The sequence below is a fragment of the Thunnus maccoyii genome, chromosome 16 (genome assembly GCF_910596095.1).
Source record: "Thunnus maccoyii chromosome 16, fThuMac1.1, whole genome shotgun sequence".
Classification (NCBI taxonomy): domain Eukaryota; kingdom Metazoa; phylum Chordata; class Actinopteri; order Scombriformes; family Scombridae; genus Thunnus; species Thunnus maccoyii.
Window position 1 is genome coordinate 28,220,358 of NC_056548.1, and position 26,769 is coordinate 28,247,126.

Consider the following 26,769-nt stretch of genomic DNA (forward strand, 5'->3'; position numbering starts at 1 on the left):
ATTTTTTCCCCACCTTCCAACAGGCTAAGAGGACTACCTACCATCCTGTGAGTTTGCTCAGTGACTGTAATGTGAGAGTTCCAGGAGGTATTGATGCAAGGCTGTGATACGTTAGGAAACATTCTAAACTAATCAGTGAAAAGGTTATTGAGAAGAACCAATCAGGGGAATGATACAAGAAAACGTCCAAGGCACTCAATATCCCTCAGAGCAGTTAGGTCAGTGATAAAAACTGTTAAGACTACGGCACAGGTGAAAATCTACAGAGTCCCCTTGTGAGATAACCACTAGTCGAGGAGTCCTGTGGTCACTCAGAAGGAGCTACAGGTCTTCAGGACTGAGATGGTCTGATGGACCAAAGTATTCCCTTTTGGCCATCATACTAAATGCTGTTTGGTTAAGCCAAAAACAGTGAAGTCCCCATGAAATTTTCCAGAGCTAGAGTAGATACTAAAGCAGTTGATATATACGTTCGCAGATGATGCAGATCTATACGTGAATATGCAAAATGACACTTAATTTGTTTGAAATTATTCAAACATAACCCCTGTAGCCTAAGCTAACGTTAATTTAAGGCGGTTGCTTTTTCAAGAGGCACCAAAAAGCCTTAACTTTATCCACTATTGTTTTTTTTTTTGTGTTTTTATTTTATTTTTTTTAAATCAATGCTGTCAAATCCAAAATGCTTCCACAAATGACTTCTTAAGACTATTTGTTTGATGTGATTTGGCTAGTTTACTCTATTTTGTGTTAGCAAAAACAAAAATAATCTAGTTCACTGACTGACTAACTGGGCATGCACTGGGTCAAACGGACTGTGCATTTTAGGAGTGCCACCTACTGGAGTACAAGGCACAGCATTTCAACTTCTAAATTTGAGTAAATCATTACAGATCGAATATTTATTTTGTTCCAACACAGGAACGGTATTTCAAATTTCAAAAAAGTGATGGCCCCAGTTCACAGAAATTCACTGACTGGTCTAGAAACAGACTAGTGATGTTAGAGACAAGTGTGAACACTACTGTAAAAAATCATAACACACACACACATTATGGTCTATCATTTGTCCAAAAGTACAGGAGCAAGCTGGAGTGGATTTTTCCTTTAAGTTCCCAATAAAAGGGCTGGGGGAGGTTTGTCTTGTATTCCAAACTAACACACCACAGGAGTAGAAAAGAGACCGGGAGCATCGAAACATGTCCGTATGAAAGTAGTCCCAACTGAATGAAACCAAGTGTCAGTTCACCATTCAAGTCATGATTGGACGTGGTAGTTTGACTTACAATTTTTTTTTTCCGAACAACTGTTTAAGGCGGGACATCCAGACATTTTAGCCCCAAATTACAGAGAATCTTTTTACAGTGTATTATTTCAATGATAACTCGCAGGCATATTTTGTCTGCCCTCCCATAGCCCATTATTCTCTTTTAAATAGGTTTGTGTAATACCAGCAATTGAAACAGCAGCAAAGCCTGAACCACAAGTTAGTCCTCTTAACATTACGGCATCATATATACACTTCTTTTTTCCCCCTCCATCTTTCACTCCCTTTCACACTCTGACATGAGGTAAAGTATGGCGCCCAAGTGCAATGCTCAATTGTGCTACATGTACAAAAAGAAAAGAATAAAAACAAAACAAAGAAAAAATCTGCCAGTACAAGAAATATACGTATTCGGCTCTGAATTAACACGTGTCTACCTCAACTTCAGCACTCCCACAAAACAGTCCTCCTTCCTCCATTAAAAAAAAAACAACAAAACAAAACAAACAAACAAAAAAAAAAAAAAACAAAGAAAAAGAGACGAGGTTGTTGGATGCTGATGCCACTTCTGGCTGACAAGATTATTTGTGATCCTTATTTTCATCAGTCACAGACAAAAATAGAGTGGGGCGTGGCACCGTATGAGTGATTTCACATTCTTTTTTAGTAATCCCTCCCCCTGTCCATCTCAGAGTCTCGGAAAATTAGTGTGTTGAGCCAGAAGAAAAAGAGGGCCAAATACACTCCTAATCTAAAGTCTGACAAGGTTTTTCTCTACCGGGAAAATCTAAAAGCCAAAGGACAGATTTTCAGGTCTTTATAGGGGGACTTCAGTCAGACACCTGCTTGAGAAATAATGACAGATTGCACTCTGTTTGATAGTGACAGATCATAGCTAGATATACTGAAGTTTCATGGTGTAACTGCTAAAGTTTACATTTCGTTTTCACATGGAGGATTTCAAAAATGTACATTTAAGCATTCACATGGTTATCTGTGGGACCAAAATATGACAAGTATGGCGCCCGAAGACAGATCTGAGAAGAATTCAGCTGCTGGCAGACCACAGAGATGAAGAAGAGATCAGTCCCAGCAAAGAGTGGATTTAATGAACTTATTATGCTTGTTTTTGACAACTGAATTTAAAAAATGTTGTATTTTCAGTCAGCCAGTCAAAGTGTAGCAAACTACTAACATGACTAAGAACAAATTTATTTAGGAATATGGAACCCTTGAGTAATGTGCCTTAAAGCTGCACTAATATTTTTTAATCTAAACAATGGAGCAAATGACTATTTGTAATGTGAAAGGGAACACAGAATGATTACCAACTCTGCAATAAGCACAGCTCTACAGAGCTTTTAGCTCATTGTTTTGTTTTTCATCAAACTTGTTTTCCACCAGCAGCAGGCAGCTGTTTTCAGTCAAAAAGTTCTGATAAACCCACTGACAGAGCTTAAAGGAGAGTTAATATTGGACTTGGGTTCACCAAGTGGACAGAAACATGACCTATTATAAATGATAATGTTCCTGTGTCTCCAGCTTTAAAGTTGCATTTCTATGCAAAATTAAAGCTGCATTTTAATGCAGCTTTAAAATGGCATAGTGTCTGTTGGATGAGTAAATAGTGAACTTTTGTCCAACATATTCACCATAATCACATTACGAGGTGATAATATGTCAGTGTTCTGTTTAAAGCTTGTTGCACTGCCCCCAGGTGGCAAAAAACAACAGTTACAGCTTTAAGGTCCCCATCACTGTTAGCTGTTATCCACTTAGCTCATTTTGTCTAACTGGTTAGCACGTCTTGGGCAGCGCATTGAAAGGACCCCGTTTTGGGAGCTGAGCTGCTGTGGGGTCAGTTCATTTGAAGTTTTTTTAGTGAATGTGTCCACCTCAGGACTGGGTAGGTTAAGATTTCCTGTGATAAATCTACTGCTGCCATCTCTGGTTAAAATATTTAGTTGAAAATAGGTCATTTTTGTGTGTGTTCAAAAAAGTACATTCACGTTTATTTTCGACTGCATCTCCGAACTTAAATGCTGATTCATTCAACAAGTTCCTTCTTTGTTATTCATGTTCAGTATGATTCTAATAATTTAAATAATCCACTCTGTGCTGAAACTAACGCCCTCCCACAGAAAAGGCACTGAGTTTAGATTATATTCAAAACATGAGACACAAGTTACTGTGAGGGAATGTCGACTCAGTGAAACAGATATATGTGTGTTGTATTCTGTATATGTGAGACAGTACATATATCACAGTAGAGAGACTAGAATGTGTGTCACTGTCAGACAAGGTTACTGAATTGACATGTAGTTTTGTCCAGAAACAAACACCGAGTGCACCGTCCTTTGAGGTAGAAGCACCTGCAGGTGGGATTACTTGACTGTGAATTAGATTTCAGATAGCTATACTAACACAGTTGAGGAACCACACAGGTAAATATCTCTTCCAACCCTTATTCATGAGGATAGATGTGAAGAAATAAGTCAAGTATTTTTCCTGTCAGCCTATGTTTTGGAGTAAAGTGAGAGATTTAAGAGTGCAATCTGATTATCTCTACAAGCATTTATACCCATCTGATCAATACCCATCTGATCAATTAACCCTCTGTCGCTTTTACCCAGAATTCAAGTGATGAAATTAATTTAACTACTAGCTAATGAACGAGGAGGAAAAACAGTTAGGCTTATGTGCAGAGAATACACTTCCTATCCCCCCATGAAAAATCATCAACCTCAAGTATGGGAGGGGGAAGAGACAACAACGCAGCTCTCCTCTACAGCTTGATGGCTGACCGACAGGACAACCAAATCAAACAGATTTCAAAAAAAGAAAAAAAGAAAAAAAAAAAAAAAAAAAAGGTCAAATAAAGAGGTATTACAGTTACAGTGCAAAAAAGATGAGAAATTCAAGCTTAATACAAAAACATAGCACCAAACAAAAAAGAAAAAAAAGACAAGAAATGCATGCAATTAACTGAGGTATTCAAGTGAAAAAAAGGGCTTATTGATGAGGAAAAAAAAAAAAAAAAAAAAAGACATTTAGCGAGAAGCAAAATTTGTCAGAACAGAAACCACAAAAATAAAGAAGGCTGGTATCCTTATCCCTAGGAATTGACTTCAACCTCATAGTGTCACATCTGCTATAGCTTTGGTAGGTATGGGATGTGAGGAACACTAGCATGTTGAAATGAATTGGCCTTTTTTTTCATAAAGACTGTATCTGAAAAGATTCTGTGTGTCTTACACAAGTATCCAATTTGTAGAAAAGTCTGCAGCATATTGTACGTGTGATATGTCTTTCTCTTCTTATATCAAAACTGGATGATTCACTCTGTGGAAAGACATTTAAGTGCGCAAGAATGACTAATTCAACTCCCATCCATTCTTGGTATCAAAACATATTAAACCAAATCACCAAGATAATGCCATAAACATCGAATCTCGCTCTCACACACTCTAGATATATCCATTGATTTAGAACATTTATAGAAGCCATCCAGTTGTCATGGTTTATACATAAGCTACAAGAACATGCAACCTCAAGTGCGGTTAAAAACTAGTTTAAATTACAGTAATTGGGAATGTTGAAATTCCTATCCGTTTTGCAGGATATGAGGGTGAGCCTTAGCATCTAAGGCCAAGAATATCATTCATGTCTTTTATATTTTTATATATATTTATATACTTTGCTACGTATATGATTTTGGTGTCAATGTGACCACACAATTCTCAAAATAACAGACCCTAATGGACTAAGTGCAAAAATGATTAAGAATACCATTTCAAGACAGATTTCAGACAGAAGTGCCACCAGGTTTTTGCTCCAGTGGTATCTGTTAGCCATGTCTGCCGTTAGCGTTTTAAAAACCGCTTTAAAACTGACTGGCACTAGTGCACAGGCTGAGGAGTTTAGCGTTTTTTGTTTTTTTTTTCCGTCTTCCTACATACTTTGATTTACACCTTTTGATTGAACTATGTACAATCTAATACTACACAATAAGCATAAGCCTCATCTCACTGACACAGAGGTTAACAAAGAAAAAAAAAAAACTAAAACAGTGAGGAATAGACACTGCGACCTGACCTTTTTTTTTTTTAAACACTTTGCTAAACGTTAATAAAGCACTCATGTGATTACACAAAGCAGAGAGGGAAAGTAAAGATTGTGTTTGCGCATAACAAAAACAAAACAAAACAAAAAAAAAACCCAACAATAACAACCAAAAAAAAAAAAAAAAAAAAAAAAAAAAAAAAAATCCGATGTGAAATCTGTTGTGTGATCAGTCTGCTTCTTCTGTTGCATCTCCACACAGTGTTCCCTGGCTGCCTTAGTTGTGCCGTCGCAGGCTGAAGATACAGGGCTAGCATCACACTGTGTTGGGAAGCCGACGTCGCTTTTTTTTTCTCCGTTAGCGTCAATAGCTTAGGTGCTAATGCTGCGAGCTCGGAGGGGGAGCTCAGTTGTTTTGGACCTGAGGTTGATTGGCTTTGAGGCTGCGCAGAGCTCGCCGCGCCGCCGCCGACTTGGCGATCCGGTAGCTGCGACCAACTCCTTTAAACTTGCCCTTCCCGACGACCTCCACCGTTACCCGGACCTTCCCATCGTACGTCCTCTCTGCAGGGCTGAACACAGATGACAGTTAAGTTAACATCACTTCAGATACCATAGATTCTTCCTTATTCACCTCAGCTAGACAGAACCAGGCCTTCATACTTCCTCTGTTTACCTGCTAGCTTGATAAATTCACTACCTTCACATGCTAATTATTTCACCAAAACTAATCGACATGATAGTAGTGCATCTTGTCTGTATAATGTCACCTATTCCATATGATGACTGCAGTTTGACACCTGCTCCCCTACCTGAACTTGGCAGTTTCTGGTTCCATCTCGAGCAGCTCCCTCACAGGAGAGCGTGGCACATTGGCAGAGAACTTCTCTGTAAGTGGAAAGGGGATGGAGTGTTATGAGGTTAAAAAGACAATGACATCATAAACATCCTCAGACCTTCTTCAACATGTCAACACAACTGGCAAAAAATCCTGAATCACCGAAGCTCCCTACATGAACTGTTAAACAATCATGACCAAAAAATTAAAAAAAAAACCACAATAATACATGTGCTCTCACTCTTCCTCACCTATAAGTGGCCTCATCATTGGATAATACACCTGCCACACTGTCTCCAATGACATCCTGCTGTCCATGTAAATTGCCCCAGCTAGCGACTCAAAGATATCCCCCATGGCCTTAGGGACCTCGATGTCCTCCTCCTTCTCTTCGTCTTCTTCAGAGCGTCGCAGCTGCAAACGAAAACACACAAAGCTGTCAGGTGATGACATCGCAGTACACACTTTGGGCTTGGTGATATGGGCAAAAATGTATATTAATGCTGTAGATGTGGAGCGATGTGGCCAACAAACATTTAATCATCAGCACTGATGAAAAGGCTTTAGAACAATCAGTACAACCAGCTTTTAGATCTCCACAGACTGGAACAAACATTCTATCATTGAACAATAACGACTTAATAATCAGGTCCTAGCTGAAGAACAGCACAGCACCGCCACATACACTGACACACAATATCAACCTAAAGGTAGTCGGATATAGCAATAACATAGCATCTGAACAAAGTGAAATACAACTATGAGTAGTTAAAGAACAATGCTGGGACTAGGACTGCAATTATTCTCTTTATTGATTAATCTGCAAATTATTTTATGGATGAAGTGTTTTACATTTTAGCAAAATGCCACAAAATACAGATTAATGCCAAAAACAATTTCAGAGGCTCCAAGTTGACATTTCAAAGTTCTTGTTTTGTCCAACCAGCAGAACCAAACCAAAAACATATTTTGTGTACTATCTTAGAAGAAAAAGAAAACCAAATATTCATTTAAGTGAATTTTTGGCACTTTTGCTTATGCTGAAAAATGTCTCAATACCAGCAAAGACCAATATCTGAACTCTTAACAAGCATAGAGATGGCCACATCATAAAATATCAGTGGTGAAGAGCCTCCTACACAGAGCACAACATCTCATCAGGAATACGCTGTCAGAACACGTAACTAGTCTTCAAGTCACGAGGAGGCAACACTTTCCACAAACCATTTAACCCCCAAAGACATCACTGTGGCCTCACATGTGACAGGTGTAGGACACCATAGCAAGGACAGAAACACACAACCAGACCAAAAGCACTCCCAGCATCCACCGAGAAGAGGTCACAGGCCATCGACCATCTCCAGCCCTCTACAACTACCCGTTATCATGTGACTGACATCCCATACTGAGGTCACATGATGACGACTGAGCTGTCAAGACAACTGACATAATTCCATCCACTGATAAAGGCTGAAAGCTCTAGACGATGTGGCTGAAAGCTCTAGACGATGTGGCTGAAAGCTCTAGAAGGGCCTTGTGATAAGAATATTTTGTTAAACCACTTATAGATAAACTTACAACAACATGTGTTGTGAAGCACATGCAAGTGTTGAGTTAGCATCAGCATTAGCTTACTGCTGAAAATGAACAGAGCACAGAACAGCTGTGACTGAATGAATGCAACCCAAACACGCATGCAGTTCCCTGTACTTTACTCCTCGCTTATAAAATTCTCTGCTGACACCATCCAGACTGTTAATGTACTAACACGGCATATAACGGTTTAAAGCATGCTACATTAGCAGCTTCATCGTGTTATTTGATGAACAGTGAACAGTAAAGTGGTACCATGTTACTGCAGCACATTTCTTTATTCCTTTCAGCTGTTTTTTCAGCATGTTTGTGCATGTGCCTGCTGTCCCTAAGGCATACAAGTACCTCTCAAGCAGAATGAGGGAGATCTGCTGCCAAGATAGCCATTTCCAGGCAAATTAAATCCAACTGCATTTTCTCTTCAGTACTGAAATCATTGAATATGAAACAGATTCATAGAAGCAGATTTTTTTTTTGAATGCTGACTATTATTTAAGAAAAAAAAAACAGACTAAAACAGCAAAGATTAGGCTTATTCCGACAAGGCCGTGTTCTTGATAGAAACGGGACTCACCTCTGAGTCCATGCCTTGCATCTCATTCTTCTCCAGCTGAAACTGCACAAAGTCGTCGATGACATGGAAAAGCTCGGGCGAGATGGCCTTGAAGTACTTGTGGTAGTCGTACTTGACAGCCAGAGAGGCAAAGATGGTGTTGTTGACGAGTGCTGAGCGCAGGTCGGTCAGAACGCCGGGAGAATGCTGCCGCGGGTCTTCATAAAGGTGCTTCGTTATGAGGTAGTCTAGAATTGCATCACCGAGGAACTCCAGCCGCTGGTAACAATCTGAAGAGAAGAGGAAACAGACAGTCACATAGCTGCATGGATGGGAAAGAAAAAAACAGATTATTCATGCACCAACTCAAAATGAACCACATGACTAAGTATAATATGAAAGGTATCGCTTGTAGTGACCAACCCACAAATTATCACCCACTCTGCAGTTCCCCTCAGCTCTGCAGAGTGAGTTTTAGCCTTTTCTAGCTTGTTGTCTTGCCAGCCGATTCTATTCTCATCAACCTGGATTCCGGCTGCAGCGGTTTCTAGTGAAAAAGTTCATTCATCAGGTAGTCACGTTCTTAGTAACTTCTAGCTAGTTTCAAACTGGTGATTTACTAAAATGGGTTGGAGTATTAAAAATGCAGGTGGGTCTTTGTTAGGTAAGACTTCAGTAATCTGTAAATTGGTTGCTAGGAAACATACTGTATGTAGCTCCATCCAATTGAAAGCAATACACGATATAAACAGCAAGTCACTGAGGTATCACAAGCTGCAACATAACATGGGAGGTCAAACTTAATTTCCAATCCTTCATAATTGTAGGTATGGCTTTATTTATATCTACATACATGGAGAAATGTGTGGTATTCATGCTAACATAAACATTATTTCTTCACTTAGTCTAATGTTATTGGCCCAATAGTGTAGTTTTGATTTTTTGTGAAATGTTATTGAAAATCTCCCCAGTTTAGATAATTATTAAAACAGAATTTTAATCAAGTGTCAGGTCAGATGTGTTAACGCATCGGATACCTTTTTACTCTTCAATCTAAACAGATCATACATTAGCAAAACTATTTCAGCTGGTTCAGGCAGCTACAAAATACTGTATATCTCCACTTAATAAACACTTACAGTATGTTATCTTAACCACAATCGGTTTAAACTTACAAACACAACTCCAATTGAATGCTAATGATGTTCTGTGTCTGCTGGATGTGAAATAGTCAGCTGCTTGCCAGCATGTTCGCCTTAGTTACTTTAGAAAGTGATGATATGTCAGTGTTGTGGTTACAGCTTGTTATGCAGCCCTAAAAGTGGCCAAAAAATGTGTATTGCTGCTTCTTTAAATGTTTAAACCTGCAGTGCGAAACTCTTGTCAGACGATGCTGATTAAGCCTCCGCCAGATCAATCTCTCTGTATTTTGCAGTACATCAGAGTTTTTAATTTGTCTGTCGGGTTTGACATTCCGTTACTGGCCAGATGAATGGATACTGAGCATGCTTTATGGGCAGAGCATGTGTACTAGAGACTTCCACTGGCCGAGCGGCTAATTTCCAGTTAGCTCTCAGCTGACTTGAATGGGGATAAAATCATTTAATTGTGCGGCTCTTCTATACATTCCAAATGTTATTGGACCAAATGGTCCATTGTGGTCTATCAAATTCTGATAGTGAAATGAGTCATCTGGCAGGGGTTGTGTGTGTTGTGTCAACAGTGTTTTTATAATTACTCTCAATGCCAGAAGGGGGAGACAAAAGTCCCACACTCCAGCTTTAAATATCAATAACACTGAAGCGGAACTCCAGTGATTTTAGTTGGGGCTGAAGTTTGAAAAAGAAAAAATCTGGTGTTGTGGATTTAGAAAGAAGTGAGGTTTCCAGACCTCTGTAACCCACTCCTCAAGTGAACCTAGTTGAATTGCATTGTGGGAAATGTAGGTGCTAGGTTTTGACAAGAAGAATAGAATATATCTGGCGCTGCTGCATTGATTTTAATACTGTGTATTTAGTAACTGTCCAATGTTATAGGGGTGCAAGGAGTTCTTCTTTTAAATTGAATTCTCATTGCTATGGAAAGGCCTGTGCACCAAAGCCGGGCAGCATTCAAGGTTGGGAAGAGGATCAATCAACATGCACTGACCAATTCCAAAAGAAAAAAGATGGATGGATAACCAACTTATCCCTTTATCAATTTTGGCAACTGCCAACATCTAAATTCTGTCATATTGCATTTAATCTAAATAAACAGTCAACATTATCAACCAACAAGCATATTAAAGCCATATGTTCGACATCCACTGCCAATATTTTTTTCCTCAGATGACACATGTACTTCCCAAACATCTTATTCTGAACTGTTCTGTAAATTATACTAAAAAACAAGCTGAAAAAGCTGAAAGAATAACATAAAATGTCCTGATGTTGTGAGGTGCAGTCTGACCTGTGATGGTGTTGTAATGGTAGGAAGCGTGGGTGAAGGCTTGCAGGAGGTAAGCCTTGTTCTGAAAAGTGTAGTTGATCTTTGTTTCAAAGTTCTCGAAGCCAGAGATGAGGTGGTTGAGGGTTCGCTCTGCGTCTGGATGGTCCAGCATGCAGCGGGGCGGGATCTTCAGCCAGCCGTAGCACAGGTCGAGGGCTGTGGTCTGACGGCTGTGAACCACTGCTTCTGTCAGGCTCCCTCTCTCCAATGGTAACACCTGTTGTCATCAATACAAACACAGATTATTTCACAGGAACACATTTTAACATGTACTTAGACATGGAGAAGGTCATCCTCAGGCCTCCTGGAGTGCACATTTTGCTTTACTCTCTGAGGTCTGACAAGGCTCAATAGATGTGACTTTTGTGTGATATTGAAAAGTAACTACACCCCAAAAAACATTCCTCTTCAGTAGTAATCTTCTATTATTCTATTACTTGTCACACTGAATAAAACCATATTGGCCATTCTGTCAACAGCACATGATGTGCTGGTAGAATTTTTTCCCCTCAAAACCAGACTCAGTTTTCCACACTAGAGAAGACAATGAAGACGTCGTCTTGGGCTCTGGGTAACCATAACCGACATTTTTCACCATTTTATGCACCAAACAACTAAGTGATTAATCGATAATGAAAATAATTGTTAGTTGCAGCCCTATACCACAGAGTGAGTGAAACCAACAGGGATTCTTTAAGATGTTTGTGTGTGCAAGAAAAGCTTCACTATATGTCATTAGAGAGGAAAAAAAGTGTAAAAGCAGATTGAAGAAGATGTGGCCAATGACGTTACAAGATCATGATCTGCTCTCTATTCTTTATCACATTTTGACCAGGAGAGTAGATCTGTGAGTTATAGCTTATAGAATTAATAATCAGTGTTTTCCATTTATTATTTATCAGTTTCGAGTGGCTTCTGCACGGTTACCTTCAAACACCTGTGGCTGGGAAATGTGTTTGGGAGACCTCTAGTTTTAAGCTTATTCAGCAAGGCTCCTTTCACAGACACACTTTCTCTTCTGTGGCAGTACACACAACACTTGAGCCCTCTGTTGACTATTATACTGTATATAAATTTAGGGCTGATGAGCAGCATGGCTACAACTATGTACTTGCACACTGTAATGTATCATAACAGGACCCCCGCACACTAACTGTATCAAGAAATGGGAGGTCCGAGCTCACCTTGAGGCCCAATGAGCAGAGGAACATCTGGGCGGCTCTTTCTCCACAGCTGGTCAGGTAACAGCCCAGCAGAGCCTCCACACAGTCAGCGATGCTCTTGTCGGCGATGCACTGCTCAGTGTGCAGGTCGTAGGAGATGGACTGCTTGCCAAGCTCAGCGCCGCAGTTCTCCTCCGACGGATTCCAAAAACCCACCACGAAGTCGTCCTCCTCGCCGGCCTTGCTGGGGTCCAGGTAGCACATGGCGTCCCATGAGCTGTAGTCGAACTCGTCAGCTGAGGGCCCGCTGTGCACCGGCTCTGAGGGGTAGTGGGTTGTGGTTGGATGAAGGGGCTTCTTGGGGGCCTTCCATTCATATGGAGACTCCATAGCAGGGGACGAGCTAGAGGCTGGGGTGAGAGGGGGAGGGAAACCGCTCAGAGAGATCTTCTTACCAAACGCGCCAGATCCCAACAGCATGTTGTCGATGAACTTGATGTGTTCCTTGTAGTACTCAAGGTCCTCCTCCATGTTGACTTCGTCCTTTGGCTCGTCCTTCAACATCATATCGCTGTCCTCATCCGCCTCCTCAACCTCCTCATCGTCCTCATCATAGTCATTCCCAGATCGCCCGTTAGCCAGAAGCTCCTCTTTGGCCTGAATGATGGACACAAAGGTGAAGGTCAAGAAAAAAGTAAATAAAAAAACTAATTATGGTTAAGTAATGAGAAACGATTTTTAGGTCTTGAAGTGTCTCCATGTTCCTGTAGCAGAGGTTCCAACATGACTAGTCTTTCATGAGGTTGACATGCTGAGTGAAACATCCTGCAGCGCAGTGTGTGGGAGATGCTGCCAAACCAAACCCATGACTCAGACACAAGTTACTCTTTGATTGTGGTGGGAAATGGCCTTTATAACAATAAACCTATAATACAAAACCTGTTAGTAAAATACTTATTTGTTTGTAGAAACACAGAAATTAGCACAACAGTCACTAGAGACGTCCTGAGCCCAAAGGATCAGTATGAGGGATGATTCATGCATATTTAAAATAAAGCCGATCCTTTCATTGCTCAGTGTTTTGTCTACCTCTGCCTGCTAGTGTTGCAGCGCTGCTCTCCTTTACAACAGTCCACAGTGACTCCATATCTGATTAACTTTGCAAAAAACACAGATCTGTTCAACTCCAACACTAACAAAACTGTTATCAAAACTGTCTCTCCTCTCTCTGTCTTATTAGCAAAAAGCAGCGTACAAAACATTTAGGTAGAAGCTTGTTAGCCGGCACTGACTGTCACATTCACCCATTACAATGACTAATGATGCTGGCAGCAGCTTATATCAGTGGTCTTTAATTAGTGTTAATTCTGTGAGCAACTTGTTGACAGGCCGATATGAAACTTGTCAGGTTCAAGTGCACTCAGCAGCCGGCTCAGTACAGTCAAAGATTGTTTGTGAGGAAAAACAATCCGCTTTCTAACACCACTGTACAATCAGAGTGGACCCCACAATGCCAACAGAGTGATGCGTCCTGTCTAGTTAAATGATTGTCATGTCAATATCAGGAATTGCATTCTGCAGCTTAACGTTCATTCATATTATATTATTAATGTAACCTGATCAATTTAATAGTTCTGAATATTTGGATCAAGTAGCTCATGAAAAAAAAGGTCAGATTTATTAGGCTACAGCTGATCCACATTTATTCAACAATAAGGTAAATTTAAGTGTTGGATCGGACTCAGTATCAGTAATCAATATCAAAATGACTCTGATAGGGATCAGAGAGGAGACTTGATTGGGACATCCTGGATGGAATTATTTAACCGACATTTTATAGACCAAACGATGAATTGATTAATCAAAAAGATCAATCAGATCAGTATTAATGATTAAATTTGTTAGCTGCATCCCATACAATCATTATGTATAACACAATAACATTTTGGAAACTTTTGTCATGTTTTTGTGTAAAAACCAGGATATCAGAGGACGTACTGAGTAGGAGTGGGTGATGGGGATAAAATCATAAGGTCCGTCCCCTCTGTAGCATTTACACCGATCAGCCACGACATTAAAACCACTGACAGCTGAAGTTAAGAGGGGTTGGATATATTAAGCAGCAAGTGAACAGTCAGTTCTTGAAGTTGATGTGTTGGAAGCAGGAAAAATGGACAAGCGTAAGGATCTGAGTGACTTTGACAAGGACCACACTGTGATGACTAGACAACTGGGTCAGATCATCTCCAAAACAGCAGGTCTTGTGGGGCGTTCTCAGTATGCAGTGGTCAGTACCTACTAAAGTGGTCAAAGGAAGGACAACCAGAGAACTGGCGACAGGGTCATGTGCGCCAAGGCTCACTGAGGCGCGTGCAGAGGTCTGATCTCACAGAAGAGCTACGAATTACTGAAAATGTCAATGCTGGCAATGATAGACAGGTGTCAGAACACACAGTGCATACAGCTTGCTGTGTATGCGGCTGCGTAGCCACAGACTGGTCAGAAGGCCAGTGTTGACCCCTTTTCACTGCCAAAAGCACGTACAATGGGCATGTGAGCATCAGAACTGGACCATGGAGCAATGGAAGAAGGTGGCCTGGTCTGATGAATCACGTTTTCTTTTACATCACGTGGATGACCGGGTGCCTGTGCGTCATTTACCTGGGGAAGAGATGGCACCAGGATGCACTATGGGAAGTGTGGCAGTGTGATGCTCTGAGCAATGTTCTGCTGAGAAACTTTGGGTCCTGGCATTTATGTGGATGTTACTTTGACATGAACCACTTATACCTAAACGTTGCAGACTAAGTACACCCCTTTATGGCAACAGTATTCCCTGATGGCAGCGGCCTCTTTCAGCAGGATAATACACCCTGCCACACTGCAAAAATTGTTTAGGAATGGTTTCAGGAACATGATAAAGAGTTCAAGGTGTTGCCTTGGCCTCCAGATTCCCCCAGATCTCAATCCGATTGAGCATCTGTGAGATGTGCTGGAAAAACAAGTCTGATCCATGGAGTCCCCACCTCGCAACTTACAGGACTTAAAGGATCTGCTGCTAACATCTTGGTGCCAGACACCAGAGGGCACCTTCAGAGGTCTTGTGGAGGCAGGTGGTTTTAATGTTGTGGCTGATCGGTGCGTAATCAATATATAAACATTTAATAACACACTGTAATGCAGTTGTTAGCAGATGTAAATGTTCATGAATGTACTTGTCAACAACTATAACTCCTTATGTGGGCACCCATGAATGGAGGCTGCTGTATAAACAGATAATACACCTTTCATAGATAATAAAAATAAAATAAAATAAAATAAAATAAAATAAAATAAAAATGTCCTTATGGCTGCTTATAACTACATTATAGTGTGTTATAAACCATTCATTAAATGTTTATATATTGATTATAAATTATAACTCGGTGGACTTGAAGTAAAATGCTACCCATAAACTAATTGTGTTTTATTTTTAATACACTTTGAGTTGCTTTTCTTTTACAAATTACTACATAAAACTATTATAACCATATATTGATCATATTATATGTGAGAGTAGACTGTAGAGTCAAGTTGTGGGAATTACAACCAAAACACATTGTTGTCAGACAAGGTGAACCCTGCCCTCTAGTGGCCTGACAACATTAATGACAGAAATGAATGAATGAACATTTTTACTACATGTGTGAGAATGGCCTTTCTCTAAGTTCAATCATTCAGTAATTCTCAACCCTAACACACACCTACTGCTAATGCTCATTTTAATCGCTAACCCTAATCCAGCTCTTTGAGGAAGGGTAGGAATAAGAAAAGTGTCCTCACTGTGCACATTAATACACAATCACACAGCAGAGAGACAAAAAGAGGTGATGAGCAGAGTGTATAATGCAGTGTAGTGAAGTCTATGAAGGAAGTCTACTGACCTCCTCTGAATCCAGTTTGTCAGTGCTGCTCTTGTCCTGGTTGACCACGTAGCCAGGAGGCAGCCAGTTAACAGGGGGGTCGAAGATGGACACCACCATCCTGCTGGGGAGTCCCTTCTTCTTCCCCAGACGGTACAGGTTACAGTTGCTCACCTGGACAACGGGCAGACCATAGAGGACAGGTCATCATCAGTAACACACTGTAACATTTAACACTGTTATTGACCTCTGGATACTCAGTCAGGGAATGGTGTGTATGATATTTATCCACTGTTTATTCAGTTTTTTTAAGGGTAATATGGAATGTCCTAAAACTGACTATTCCAAGCACACGTATCTTTACTCCCATGATGCCCCATCTTCCTTTTATTGAGTCATGAAGTGTCTCACCTTCTTGCTGCGCATGTAGCTGAGTCTGCCCTCGTGGGCGTCGGGGTAGGTGCAGAACAGGTATGTGGTGATGGCGTGCTTGAGGAAAGAGTCACCGAGCATCTCCAGGCGCTCCAGGTTGAAGCCATCGCTGGCGTTGGACAGGGTCAGGGCCTGCAGGATGAGGCCTGGGTTGGGCCCCAGGCTTTTAGGGGAGTCTCCTGCCTCGGCTCTGGGCTGGGGGACAACAGCGAGGTTGGGAGAAGGTGCTGTGGGAGCGTTGGGACCCGTGGCTGCCCGGCTGCAGACTGAGGTAGCTTTATTGTTGTGGTCTGAGGTCCTCCCTGGTGTACATTCATCACTAGGCTGTGGAGGACTCGAGCTGGGCTTCTTCAAGCTGTGAGAGGGCTGCACAGGAACTGAGGTAGTGGTTTGTATTGATTCAGGGCTCAGCAGCCCAGGGGAGCTGGGCTGGGAGCATTGGCAATTGTCATGTTGGTGAAGGTGCTCTTCTTGGTGGCCGTTGTCACCACAGTGGGCGACTTGGGCAGTGCCATTAGTTAGGTTCCTGGTGCAGGTGGCGTCTCCGGGCTGGGAAGAGTGGTGACTACTGGGATGTGTTAGGGAATTGGAATCAGGCGATACAGTTTCTTGGTGCTTACAGTGACCCTCGCCGTCCTCGCTGCAGGACTCAGGACAGGAGATGAAGGTTTTGCTGTCAATTGATCTCTTCCAGCCAAAGTCCAGGTTCGGATACCTGTCACATACAGAGAGACCAGCTTTACATTAGGGTGTAGTGATGTAGAGTTGAGGATGAGCTCACACACAAATTGTAACAGGCTGGAGAGACGGCAAATATGCTAGCAGCATGGCTCTAGAAATGGCAATGTCTGTCAGTCAGTTGGTCCACTACTTTGGTACAGACTTAAATATCAGTCCCCCTGTTTGGCCTAAACCCTGCACTCCAGCTCATGCTGACTGAACCTAAGAAGTGACAGGTTGTACAGAGTATGTTATAGAGACCTGAAGTCAGGAGGGAGGGTCTGGGCTCCCACTCCAGCTTCACTGGCTGTCTGGGCTCTGAGCTCCTCAGCGGTCAGGAGGCAGTGGAGGCGGTAGAGGATGCTGGGCAGACATACTGCTTTTCTCCACAGGGAGGCAGGGATGGGGTGGATGGCACACAGCTCTGGAACCAGGATCTTAGAAACACAACACGCTTGTTAGAGAGGAACTGCTGAAGTACAGAAATAAACGTAATGTAACTCACACTCACATTTTATGTAAGTTTATACCACAGTGCTTAAACAGCAGTGCTTTTACAGGGAAAACCCAGAAGTTGTTTCAGCTATGTGTCCAAAAATGCAAGAGTCTACACTGGTGTGGGACAGTTTCAAATACAGGTACAGCTGAGCAAATTCATCATTTTTATCAAAATTGCTTGTAGAAAAAACAACAACAACAACAGTCCATTGTGGTGCTATTCAAAAACACCACAAGAGTGGTGGTTTTCTTAGTGATCGCCTCACATCAATTTCAGACAGGTATCCTGGTAATTGTGGAGTAGCAGACAGCTGGTGGACAAAGCTGTAGGAACCTCACGGGTAAACTTGTGAATACACTGTGTTGTTTTAATCTTGTCACCTTAAAAGCTCTGAATCAGAACCTCTGAGATTCCGAGCTGTGAACATAACATAATGATGTGACCTTTAACTGGTCAATGCTACTTGTTGCTGAATGACATCACATTGCGTTGCTGCAAAGGTTTAACTAGTTTCCCCTGTTGACAGTGTTTTTTAATGCTGTGCGGTCATTACCTGTTTATTCTGCAGACTCTCCCACTTAGCCTTCCTCTTCTCTGCACTGCTGAGTGGCAGGGCTTTGCCCTTCTGGTTCAGGTGGCGAGGAGTTAACAGGTTCAGTCTGTGAGCACAGGAAAACAAAAGCTAAACCCAACTTTATCTCGACACAAAACTAAGAGGCATGCTTACAAAGAACTGATTCACTGAGTCTTCATGACACTGAGCTTTGAAGTTTGGTTGATGCTTAAGGTTAAAGGACTGACTCAAATGTTTCTGTTTAACCATGTGCAAAATCTGTTGTCTAACACTAACTTAAGAAAGTGTCATAATCTGTTTGCCACTGACCTGGAGGAGGTGTGGTCTACGTCCAAGAGCGGCTGGTTCAGGTTGGACAGGTCCAGGTTGTACTTTGTTTTGTAGTACTCAGCAAACGTCTCGTACTCTGGTGAAGGAAACTTGCTGAGCGGTGTCAGGTCCGTGTACACATCAGCAACGTAGAAGCGATGAGGCTGGTCGAAGTTACGATACCTGGGAGAGGAACAGTGTTATGTCATTATGTAGCTCATTGTATACACAGCCACACACTTCTCACGCTATCTCAGTAAATGTCACATCAGCGTTGTCATGCAGTGCGGTGGTACCTTGGAATGATGACAGCATCCTGGTAGTCCTCCAGCTTGAAGGTGAAGGGGTTCTGCTTGGTGTACTGAGTGGTAGGAATGCCAGTGCGGGCCTCAGACTTCTCTATGTCCTCCATGAACTTAAAGTCCATATCTAGTGTGTTGGAATCCCCAACTAAACAAAACAAACAAATTACTCTTTGTTCATTACTTATGTATTAATGAATCATTTGTTTGTGCTGATTAGATTTTTTTTTAATTCTGAAGGAATATGCACTATGCTAGAACACTACAAACTTGGATAAGAAAGGCCTTACCACTAAATTTGAACTTGGAGGGGTCATCTGCAATATCAGGCCTCAAGATAAGGTAATAATGCAGGAAATGCTTTGGTGATTAAGTTTTATCACACAAATTTGCAATTAACATAATTGCCCCTCGATGAACTTTGGGCCAGATCTCTTAAAATGCTTGAACAGATCATCCACTGGTGCAATTAATCATTTCCCTTAGTGATTAATCTGTGGATTAATCAGTAAGGGAAAGATTATGTTTAGAATATCTTCAAATTGCTTGTTTTATCAGACCGACAATCCAAAAATATATATATTTAAGAACTAAACTGAGGGGTCATAAGGTAAAAAAATCAAAATCTGTGCAGATTGATGAGCTGAGTGAACAGATTAATAAAATAACTGCATGTAAATTAGGCTTTCAGAATATGCATACGAAGTTATGAAATGGAGCATTCAATTGTTATACCAGCTAAATTAGAGAACAGAATAATAACTGCTGTTAAAATCGTGAAAAACCATCATGGTGGCCTGGTGGTCCAAAACATACACCATGAATTATGTCTCTAGTTAGACTCTGGCTAACGAGCTTTGTCACATGTCATTGGTCTTACTCTCTCCTTCTCATCACACATTTATACCAATAGGCCCTCATTGTATTTGTCTGTTTGAAGTGCTGGCTGCAATGGTTACCTGTTGGGGGCTGGTGACATCAGAGGGTGAAGTGAATAGTAATATAACCTACTTTTATCATAAGATAACAGTCTTTGGTGCATATAAATCACCTTTTTTGGTGTTTCCTTACTTTAATGACAGACATATACATACATACCTTTAGGATTTTTAATTTCCTATTCAATTTCTGCCTATAATTCATGTGTGTTTAAGTGTATACATTTCAAAGATGGACAAAGTTTTGATGAGGTATTTGCTTTATTGTATGCCATAACATTTTTTGTGAACATCCAGTCCAAATTTGGTGACATTCTGATCATTATTTCCAGAGATTCATGTGATGAGGTAGACACTGTCCCTTTTGGAGAAACCTATATTTTCCAAACATCAACCAAATAAACTAATTTTGCAGTAAAATATTTTATACAACCATCCATTTCAAAAACTTGACATATTAGAGGTATGAAAAAATGGTTGTGCTTTGTTCTACCTCAGGTAAGGATATCTCAAATTTCAGGGGCCTTAGTTCCTCTACTAATGCTGTTTCATGTGTTGCAGCTGCACTTTTCCCCAGTGAATGTTTGTTTGGTGGCTTGTTCAGTGAGCTAAGGTGCAGGACAAGACCTATGTTCATGTTTGTAATTTAGATAAGGACACTTGTATTTATGTATATATACAAAAAAGCAGTAAAAGTGCAAGAAGCTGAAAACACTTTCTCTCTCACAAGAGACCATGAAAACAGCGAGGGAAACGTTAGCGTGCACTTTCAAAGCCAGAGTGTGGCTCTACTCACCAACATTCAGAGGTAGAACGCAGTAAGCCGAGTCAGCCAGCATAGGCTTGAACTCCAGTGCAGGTTTCTCCAGGCGGAGGATGTGGGAGAAGATGTACTGGTGCAGGCGAGTGATGAGGTCGAGCTGGGCAGCCGTGAGCGTGAAGCCGGACTTCTGCAGCTCGATGGAGATGGTCACCTCCCCCGAGCGAGTGTACACCGGGAAATGTGGGATCTGGAGAGAAGGGGGGAGCAGTGCTTACCATCCATGACCACTGATGAGAGGAAAGTGCTGGAGCCATTTCTTTGTTTTCATAAACAACATTCCTCTTGTGGAAACTCTAAATAAAGCTAGTGATGACTACTGTCAATCAAGGAACTGCTAATAAAATAAAGAGTTATTTGAGGCACTGAGGTAGTCAATCTGACGTACTCGAGGTATGGGTTTGGCAGTCAGGATGCCGAAGCACCTGGTGGTGTCCTCCGGTGGGTAGAGCTTCCTCCTGCGGAAGTTGAGTTCATCAGGGAGAGGGGTGGTGAGGACCATCCCAATCACATATAGGTAGTAAGTCTGCTCCGGCACAGCATAACTGTCTCGCAGACACTCTGGTATCTGCAGATCACAGAGGAGAGAAGACTATTTACTAAACACTACAGGGGCATATCTCACACAACACAAACTAGATACAGATACAGATGTCCACAATCAGCTGGAGATTGATCTTCTGGATTTTTTTTGGGGGGGGCATTTATAGGATTTCAGTGTGCTACAAATGGTAAACATTCAATTCAATTCAATTTTATTTAGAAATAGAGCAGGTCTAGACTGTACTCTTTAATTTACAGAAACCCAACATTCCCCCATGAGCAGCACTTGGCGACAGCAGCAAGGAAAAACTCCCCTTTAACAGGAAGAAACCTCAAGCAGAACCAGACTCTAGGTGGGCGGCCATCTGCTTTGACCAGTTGGGTCGAGAAACCCAACATATACAAACACATGAAGCTAACGGAAATATTTGAATCAGACTCTGATAACATGAGGTTGTTGTCAGTGGGACACCATGGTCAATCACGTGTGATCAGACCACAAGGCCCTGATGAAGCGTGTTAGCATTTTGGAGGTTTTCAGAATTATACTACTCACAAATAATGCCTATGGGTGTCATTTTGCATACTTTAAATTTGTTTTGTTGCTTATTCAAACCTAAATATTTCATGTTATAGAGAAATAATTCATACTCTATAGTCAGCACTAAGCCATCTGTAATTGGTCTGAAATGCAGCTGCTTGGAACTAAGGGAGAAGAACACATTACCCCAATTTTAGTATCCCTTCACTGGCTTCCAATTGTATCCAGAATACAGTTAAAATTCATCATAAGGCGTTAAATGGATTATTTCAGAGCTACAAAGCCCGTGAGAAGAAGAATGAACACTTAGGTCATCAGGAAAAGCTCTTCTTACAGTTCCAAAATCTACATTTGCAAACAGTGGTGACCCTGTATTTGCCGTCATGGCCGCTAAACTGTGGAATGAACTACAGTTTACAATCATATCATCATATATTTTTCTTACTTTTCATCATTATTTCAATACTGTCTCTCAAGTACTATATAAAAAGAGTTGGATCCATTCGCTATTCCAAAATGACAAACAAAACATGATTTCTCAGAAACAAAGTTGGAATAATTCAAAATGATTTCCATAACTTAAACTTAAAGCAACATCTAACAACCACTTCAACTACTTCAGGATTATATCACTTCTTTTAATCTTTTTAACATTCATGACAGACAGCAGAACCAGGCTCTTACGGCTTTAGGGTAGCACTGCCTCCTCTTGGTAGAGCCAGGTCTGCCTGGGACGCTGGTCTCCTCCTCATCATGAAGGTCCAGTTCCTCCTCATACTTCACTGTCTCCTTCCCCACCGGCATCAGGTGATCATCCAGCTCACCTAGGAAGGAAGGAAGCGAGGAGTAAGGAACACACATGCCAAGAAAAGATATAGATAGACTGACAGTGAATATTCCTAATCATGCATGTGCAAAATCTGGTTTTTACCTATTTTGTGGAGTTTCTCACAACATAATAGTGCAACTGCTTTCTCTGCCAGTCTGGCACAATTCATTGTAGGACCCTGTGAAGAGAGTGATGTATCATTACCTTCATAAAATCCAGGGAGGAGGCTGGACAAAATGTATTGTATTGGTGTATGGTATAAAAATGTAGACTTTCTTCCTCACCTTAACAGGAACTCTTAGAGGGGAGTTGATGGGTAAGTAGAGAGTGGACTGGAGGCGTCCGTCCTGCGTCTCTGCTGTTTTACACTTGGGTGCTAAGTGGGTAAAAGGGTCACTGGGCAGCCGAGCACAATACCTGAGCACCAGAGTAAGAACATGTTATACAAGCTCATTACTGTATGATTTTGTTTATAAGGCTTCAAGACTTTGCAGAAAATGTAACCATGGCAACCAGAATCAGTCGGAGTACCTGTTAATGTGTCCGATGGCTGTGTTAATGGTGACCCGGGGACCTCCATCCTCAGACCGAAGCACGTAGGGTGGGAGGATGTTGTCATCATCCAGCACCTGCTCCACTTCAAACTCACTCACCTCCACTGACTTGGAACACTTGTTCCTCAAGATCTGCTCAAAAGAAATCATGACACCATCATAAGTACCTCATTCAGCTTTACTTTCCACTATTCTGATACATGATCTATACCAGAGAGGATCAGACAGACACAAAAGGAGAAGCTGACCTTCTCTATGGCCTTGTAGGTAGTCAGATCTTCCTCGAAGGCTTTGGTCCTCTCACTGTCAGCCAACATGATGTAGTTGGAGACGGGTGCCCGAGCTCTGCCTTTGGACTGGACGTAGGACCTGTACTCTGTGGGCAGGTCGAAGCGCACCACCAGGTTACACTTTGGAATATCCACACCTTCCTCCACGATGCTGGTGGCGATCAGCAGGTTGGTTTCATGAGCCCGGAATTTGCGGAGAACCTGGGAGAGAAAGAGGCGATCCTGGTTAGTACAGTGTGGACACATGATGGTGATATAGAGCTGGTGGCAGGCATGGGTGGTGGTTTGCACACATTGGAACAACCTCCTCCTGCTGACGTGAAAACCCCACCAGAACCTTGTATGGGTTGACCTTTCTCCCACTTCTCTTATGGCCATTTTTCAGGGTTTTTGCAGTGTTCAGTAAATTTAATTTAATGCAACTGAATACCTGTTTCACAGTCAAACTGGTCAAAGAACAGTGGATAGTAATAAGTGGACAGATTCTCTTGTGTATCTTTTGATGAAAAACCACCCTCATGTGGTCTCTTTCCAACTTGATGACAGTTTTTTTTATAAATAATCTATTATTGTAATAAATTTAAGTCTCTGTTTGAATTTTTTTTTTTTAATTTAACTTCATATTTTTATAATATATTTTATATAATATTATGTGCAAAATTAATAAAAAAGTGAAATGTCTAGAGCCGTTCAGTGTGTAACATTTCCACATGATGACAGTCTGTATACCTCCTCTTGTTTCCTGAATTCCACCTCCATCTGCTTGTTGCGTGGCTGGTTCTTGCCGATGCTGTGGCCAGTAATGAAGTTGCTGCTGATGTAGGCCAGCTCTGGGTCCTGTTTCCCCGCCTCTTTGATCAGACTGAGGAAAACACACAGAGACAGTGTCACTGATAACACCACCAGTATACCACCAGTCATTTACTGCACATTAAAGGCAGCACTGTATTGACCAGAAATCAGAATTATTTCTAGTATATATTAATAGCCTACCGGTTGAGGACGACAGCCGTGTAACGCCTCTCCACAAAGATGATCCCGCACAGGATGTTAGTGAACGGTGAGGGGAAGTTGGCTTCAGGCCTCTCTTTGGCCTCCACCTCCTCGTCCTCGTCTTCATCCTCAGAGTCGCTCCAGGACACGTAGTTGTCCTGGTTGCGGTTGTTGTACCACTCCACGCTCTCAAACTGCTGCCGCTCGAAGGGCTTGTATTCATGCAGGATCTCCAGCAGCCGGAGGACCTTTGGCGTGACGAACTTGAGGTCCAGTGAGGCGGGCGAGAAGTGCTCCTCACAGAGGGCGTGCACTTTACGCAGGATGGTGTCGGTGAAGAGCAGGAACTTGCGGTTGAGCTCCTCCTGCTCGTGCTTGATGTACTTCTGGAGTTCACGCACCATGATGCCTGCTGCCTTGTCTGCACACCAGGGCCCCAGAACCTGCAGCACGGCCCGGCAGTCACTCAGGACCTGGACAGGACAGGGACAGTGTGTGCAGCAGTTTGAAAGACTGATTTCTATGACACATTTGCTCACATTTTTCCTATATCTGCATAACACCTGCTTTTTTAGAATTTACCCAACTGTTGAATTTGGCAAACTACCTTTATATCTCTCAAATAGATTTTTGCTTTTTTGGCCTCATTATTATCTTCTCTCACTTGCATGGTCACCTCTTTACTCCTCATATTGACAGACAACTCCACCTCTCCAGCTCTGAGCCACATGTGAGCTCTTTTGTGCTGAACTAACATTGAAATGACACACAGCTGCCCAAGAAGCATTTCTGTTTGAACCCTAAACTTTGGGCACTATTTTGTTTGTATGCAGTTCGAATGAAACCAGTGCTCCCACAGGACAAAAGCACAGGCTCCACCCTTAGTCACTGTGTGACGTCACACTAGCACAAGCAAACTGAAGAGTGAGTCAGTTGCATCAGGTCGGCCTACCCTCTCTGGCAGATCCACCACTGGGTGATGGAAAACGCATCACTAACTGTGCTGCTTGTGATTTGAATGCATGGCGGGAAAGTCGCCACTGGTTCGTAATAATTATAATACAGTACCGCAAATGCAAAAGCTTTCATTAGCAGGCCATAGGCTCAATCACCATTGTGTTACCTCATCAAGCGATAGATAGTGACTTAACAGACATTTATTTAATTGAAAATCCTCGAGATTATAACTTTAACTTTAAAATGAACACAACTTATTCAATGTTCCCAGTTGAAGCCATTGCCTGAACAATACTAGTACAAAGCTCTCTAGCTCTCACCTGTTTGGAAATGAATGTGGGGTCACGGTCTTCTCTGGCAACAGATATGTTGCAGTCATTCAGGAAGTGAAGTGCTTCATCCAGCTCCGCCTGCAGACGGGAGGAGAGGCCACTCTCATCAACGTAGGGCCCACAGTCCAGCACCACTTCCCTTGGCTGAGAGGCATATCTGAAATAAGTGGACATACAGAAGACTTCACACACCGAAGAGATACTGGCATGTCAGTCTCTAGTTGCAGTGCTCAGTTGTAACTAACAAAAATCCTCAAACATTTAGCCATAGATGACGTAGTACCTGTCAAGGACCACAAGGTCAGTGGCGGTTTCAGCGTTGCTCTTCAGGATTCGCTCCAGATTCTGGATCTTATGCTCCAGTTCTGATGGGTCACACTTTCCATTCAGAATGGAGGCTGTGAGGCCCAGAACACGAGGACTACACGAGCAACCCTCAAACAGCTGCACAAAGTGAGAGGACAGCCGGTCATTTCCAAGTCAGACACATTTCAAACGACAATCATCAAGTCTTGCTGCAAGAGGAAGGGACTCAGAGGTCAGAATACTGCTGTTACAGATCAGATTTTTTTATTGTCTCACCTTCATTATCTCACAGTAGGGGTGGTCCGTGATGGCCAGGTGACAATCATCAAAAACCACCAGGTTGATTTTAGACAACGGTAAGATTTTATTCCTCAATATGTACAGGAATATGTGGCAAGTCATGACCAGCACCTGTATGACATAGAGTTGAGAATGACAAGATGTTAATAAAAGGTGCAAATGACTAGAGCTGCCGCTGAAAGTCAACTACTTGTACCATCAGTCTTTAGTCAGACCTTGCGTTGTCAGTTGACACATTGTGCTGTGATTCTTTGTCAAAAGAACACAGGATAACTCAGGCTTTGCTTTATTATTTTGTCATGCCATTCGTATCTACATCTGAATCGAAACACAAAAGACTAAGAATTTAATTGAATTGTGACATTCCCAAAGATTCCCACCCCTACTAGGCAGTCACAGCATGGAAAGAATCATGAAAGCAGTGTGAGTTAGTATTAACTTAATAGGCCAAACGATGTCAAAGGCAATGAGAATAATGGCCTCACCTGATTCTCGATTATCTCTTTACTCCACTGTTGGTCGGTCCATGCTGAGGTCACCTCCAAATCTATGTACTCTCCCACCTGGAGGTCAGAGTGAGTCCTGACTGCAGCTGCTTGCTGAACTACAGACAAAGCTGGACAATGTATATAAGAGACACATTAAACAACTTGGCAAGTTGAATT

General features: G+C 41.9%; 1 protein-coding gene across 2 annotated transcripts in view; it reads right to left on the minus strand.

The window, feature by feature from the left end:
* Window positions 1-5,541: 5,541 nt before the first annotated feature.
* Window positions 5,542-26,769, minus strand: part of dicer1 (dicer 1, ribonuclease type III) — a 33,206-nt gene continuing 11,978 nt past the window's right edge. For both annotated transcript variants that reach the window (XM_042389151.1, XM_042389150.1), the window contains 25 exons: window positions 26,590-26,720; window positions 26,081-26,215; window positions 25,782-25,942; window positions 25,487-25,655; window positions 24,210-24,682; window positions 23,946-24,078; window positions 23,175-23,417; window positions 22,904-23,058; window positions 22,657-22,789; window positions 22,475-22,550; window positions 22,228-22,367; window positions 20,848-21,027; window positions 20,436-20,649; window positions 18,696-18,849; window positions 18,400-18,582; window positions 18,070-18,175; window positions 17,279-17,454; window positions 16,277-17,012; window positions 15,887-16,039; window positions 11,985-12,620; window positions 10,762-11,017; window positions 8,335-8,603; window positions 6,419-6,581; window positions 6,142-6,217; window positions 5,542-5,901 (listed from right to left, as the gene is read on the minus strand). In XM_042389151.1, coding sequence (XP_042245085.1) covers window positions 5,736-5,901; window positions 6,142-6,217; window positions 6,419-6,581; window positions 8,335-8,603; window positions 10,762-11,017; window positions 11,985-12,620; window positions 15,887-16,039; window positions 16,277-17,012; window positions 17,279-17,454; window positions 18,070-18,175; window positions 18,400-18,582; window positions 18,696-18,849; window positions 20,436-20,649; window positions 20,848-21,027; window positions 22,228-22,367; window positions 22,475-22,550; window positions 22,657-22,789; window positions 22,904-23,058; window positions 23,175-23,417; window positions 23,946-24,078; window positions 24,210-24,682; window positions 25,487-25,655; window positions 25,782-25,942; window positions 26,081-26,215; window positions 26,590-26,720 — 5,417 coding nt within the window. In that variant the 3' untranslated portion in view covers window positions 5,542-5,735. The remainder of the gene's footprint in view (window positions 5,902-6,141; window positions 6,218-6,418; window positions 6,582-8,334; window positions 8,604-10,761; window positions 11,018-11,984; window positions 12,621-15,886; window positions 16,040-16,276; window positions 17,013-17,278; window positions 17,455-18,069; window positions 18,176-18,399; window positions 18,583-18,695; window positions 18,850-20,435; window positions 20,650-20,847; window positions 21,028-22,227; window positions 22,368-22,474; window positions 22,551-22,656; window positions 22,790-22,903; window positions 23,059-23,174; window positions 23,418-23,945; window positions 24,079-24,209; window positions 24,683-25,486; window positions 25,656-25,781; window positions 25,943-26,080; window positions 26,216-26,589; window positions 26,721-26,769) is intronic.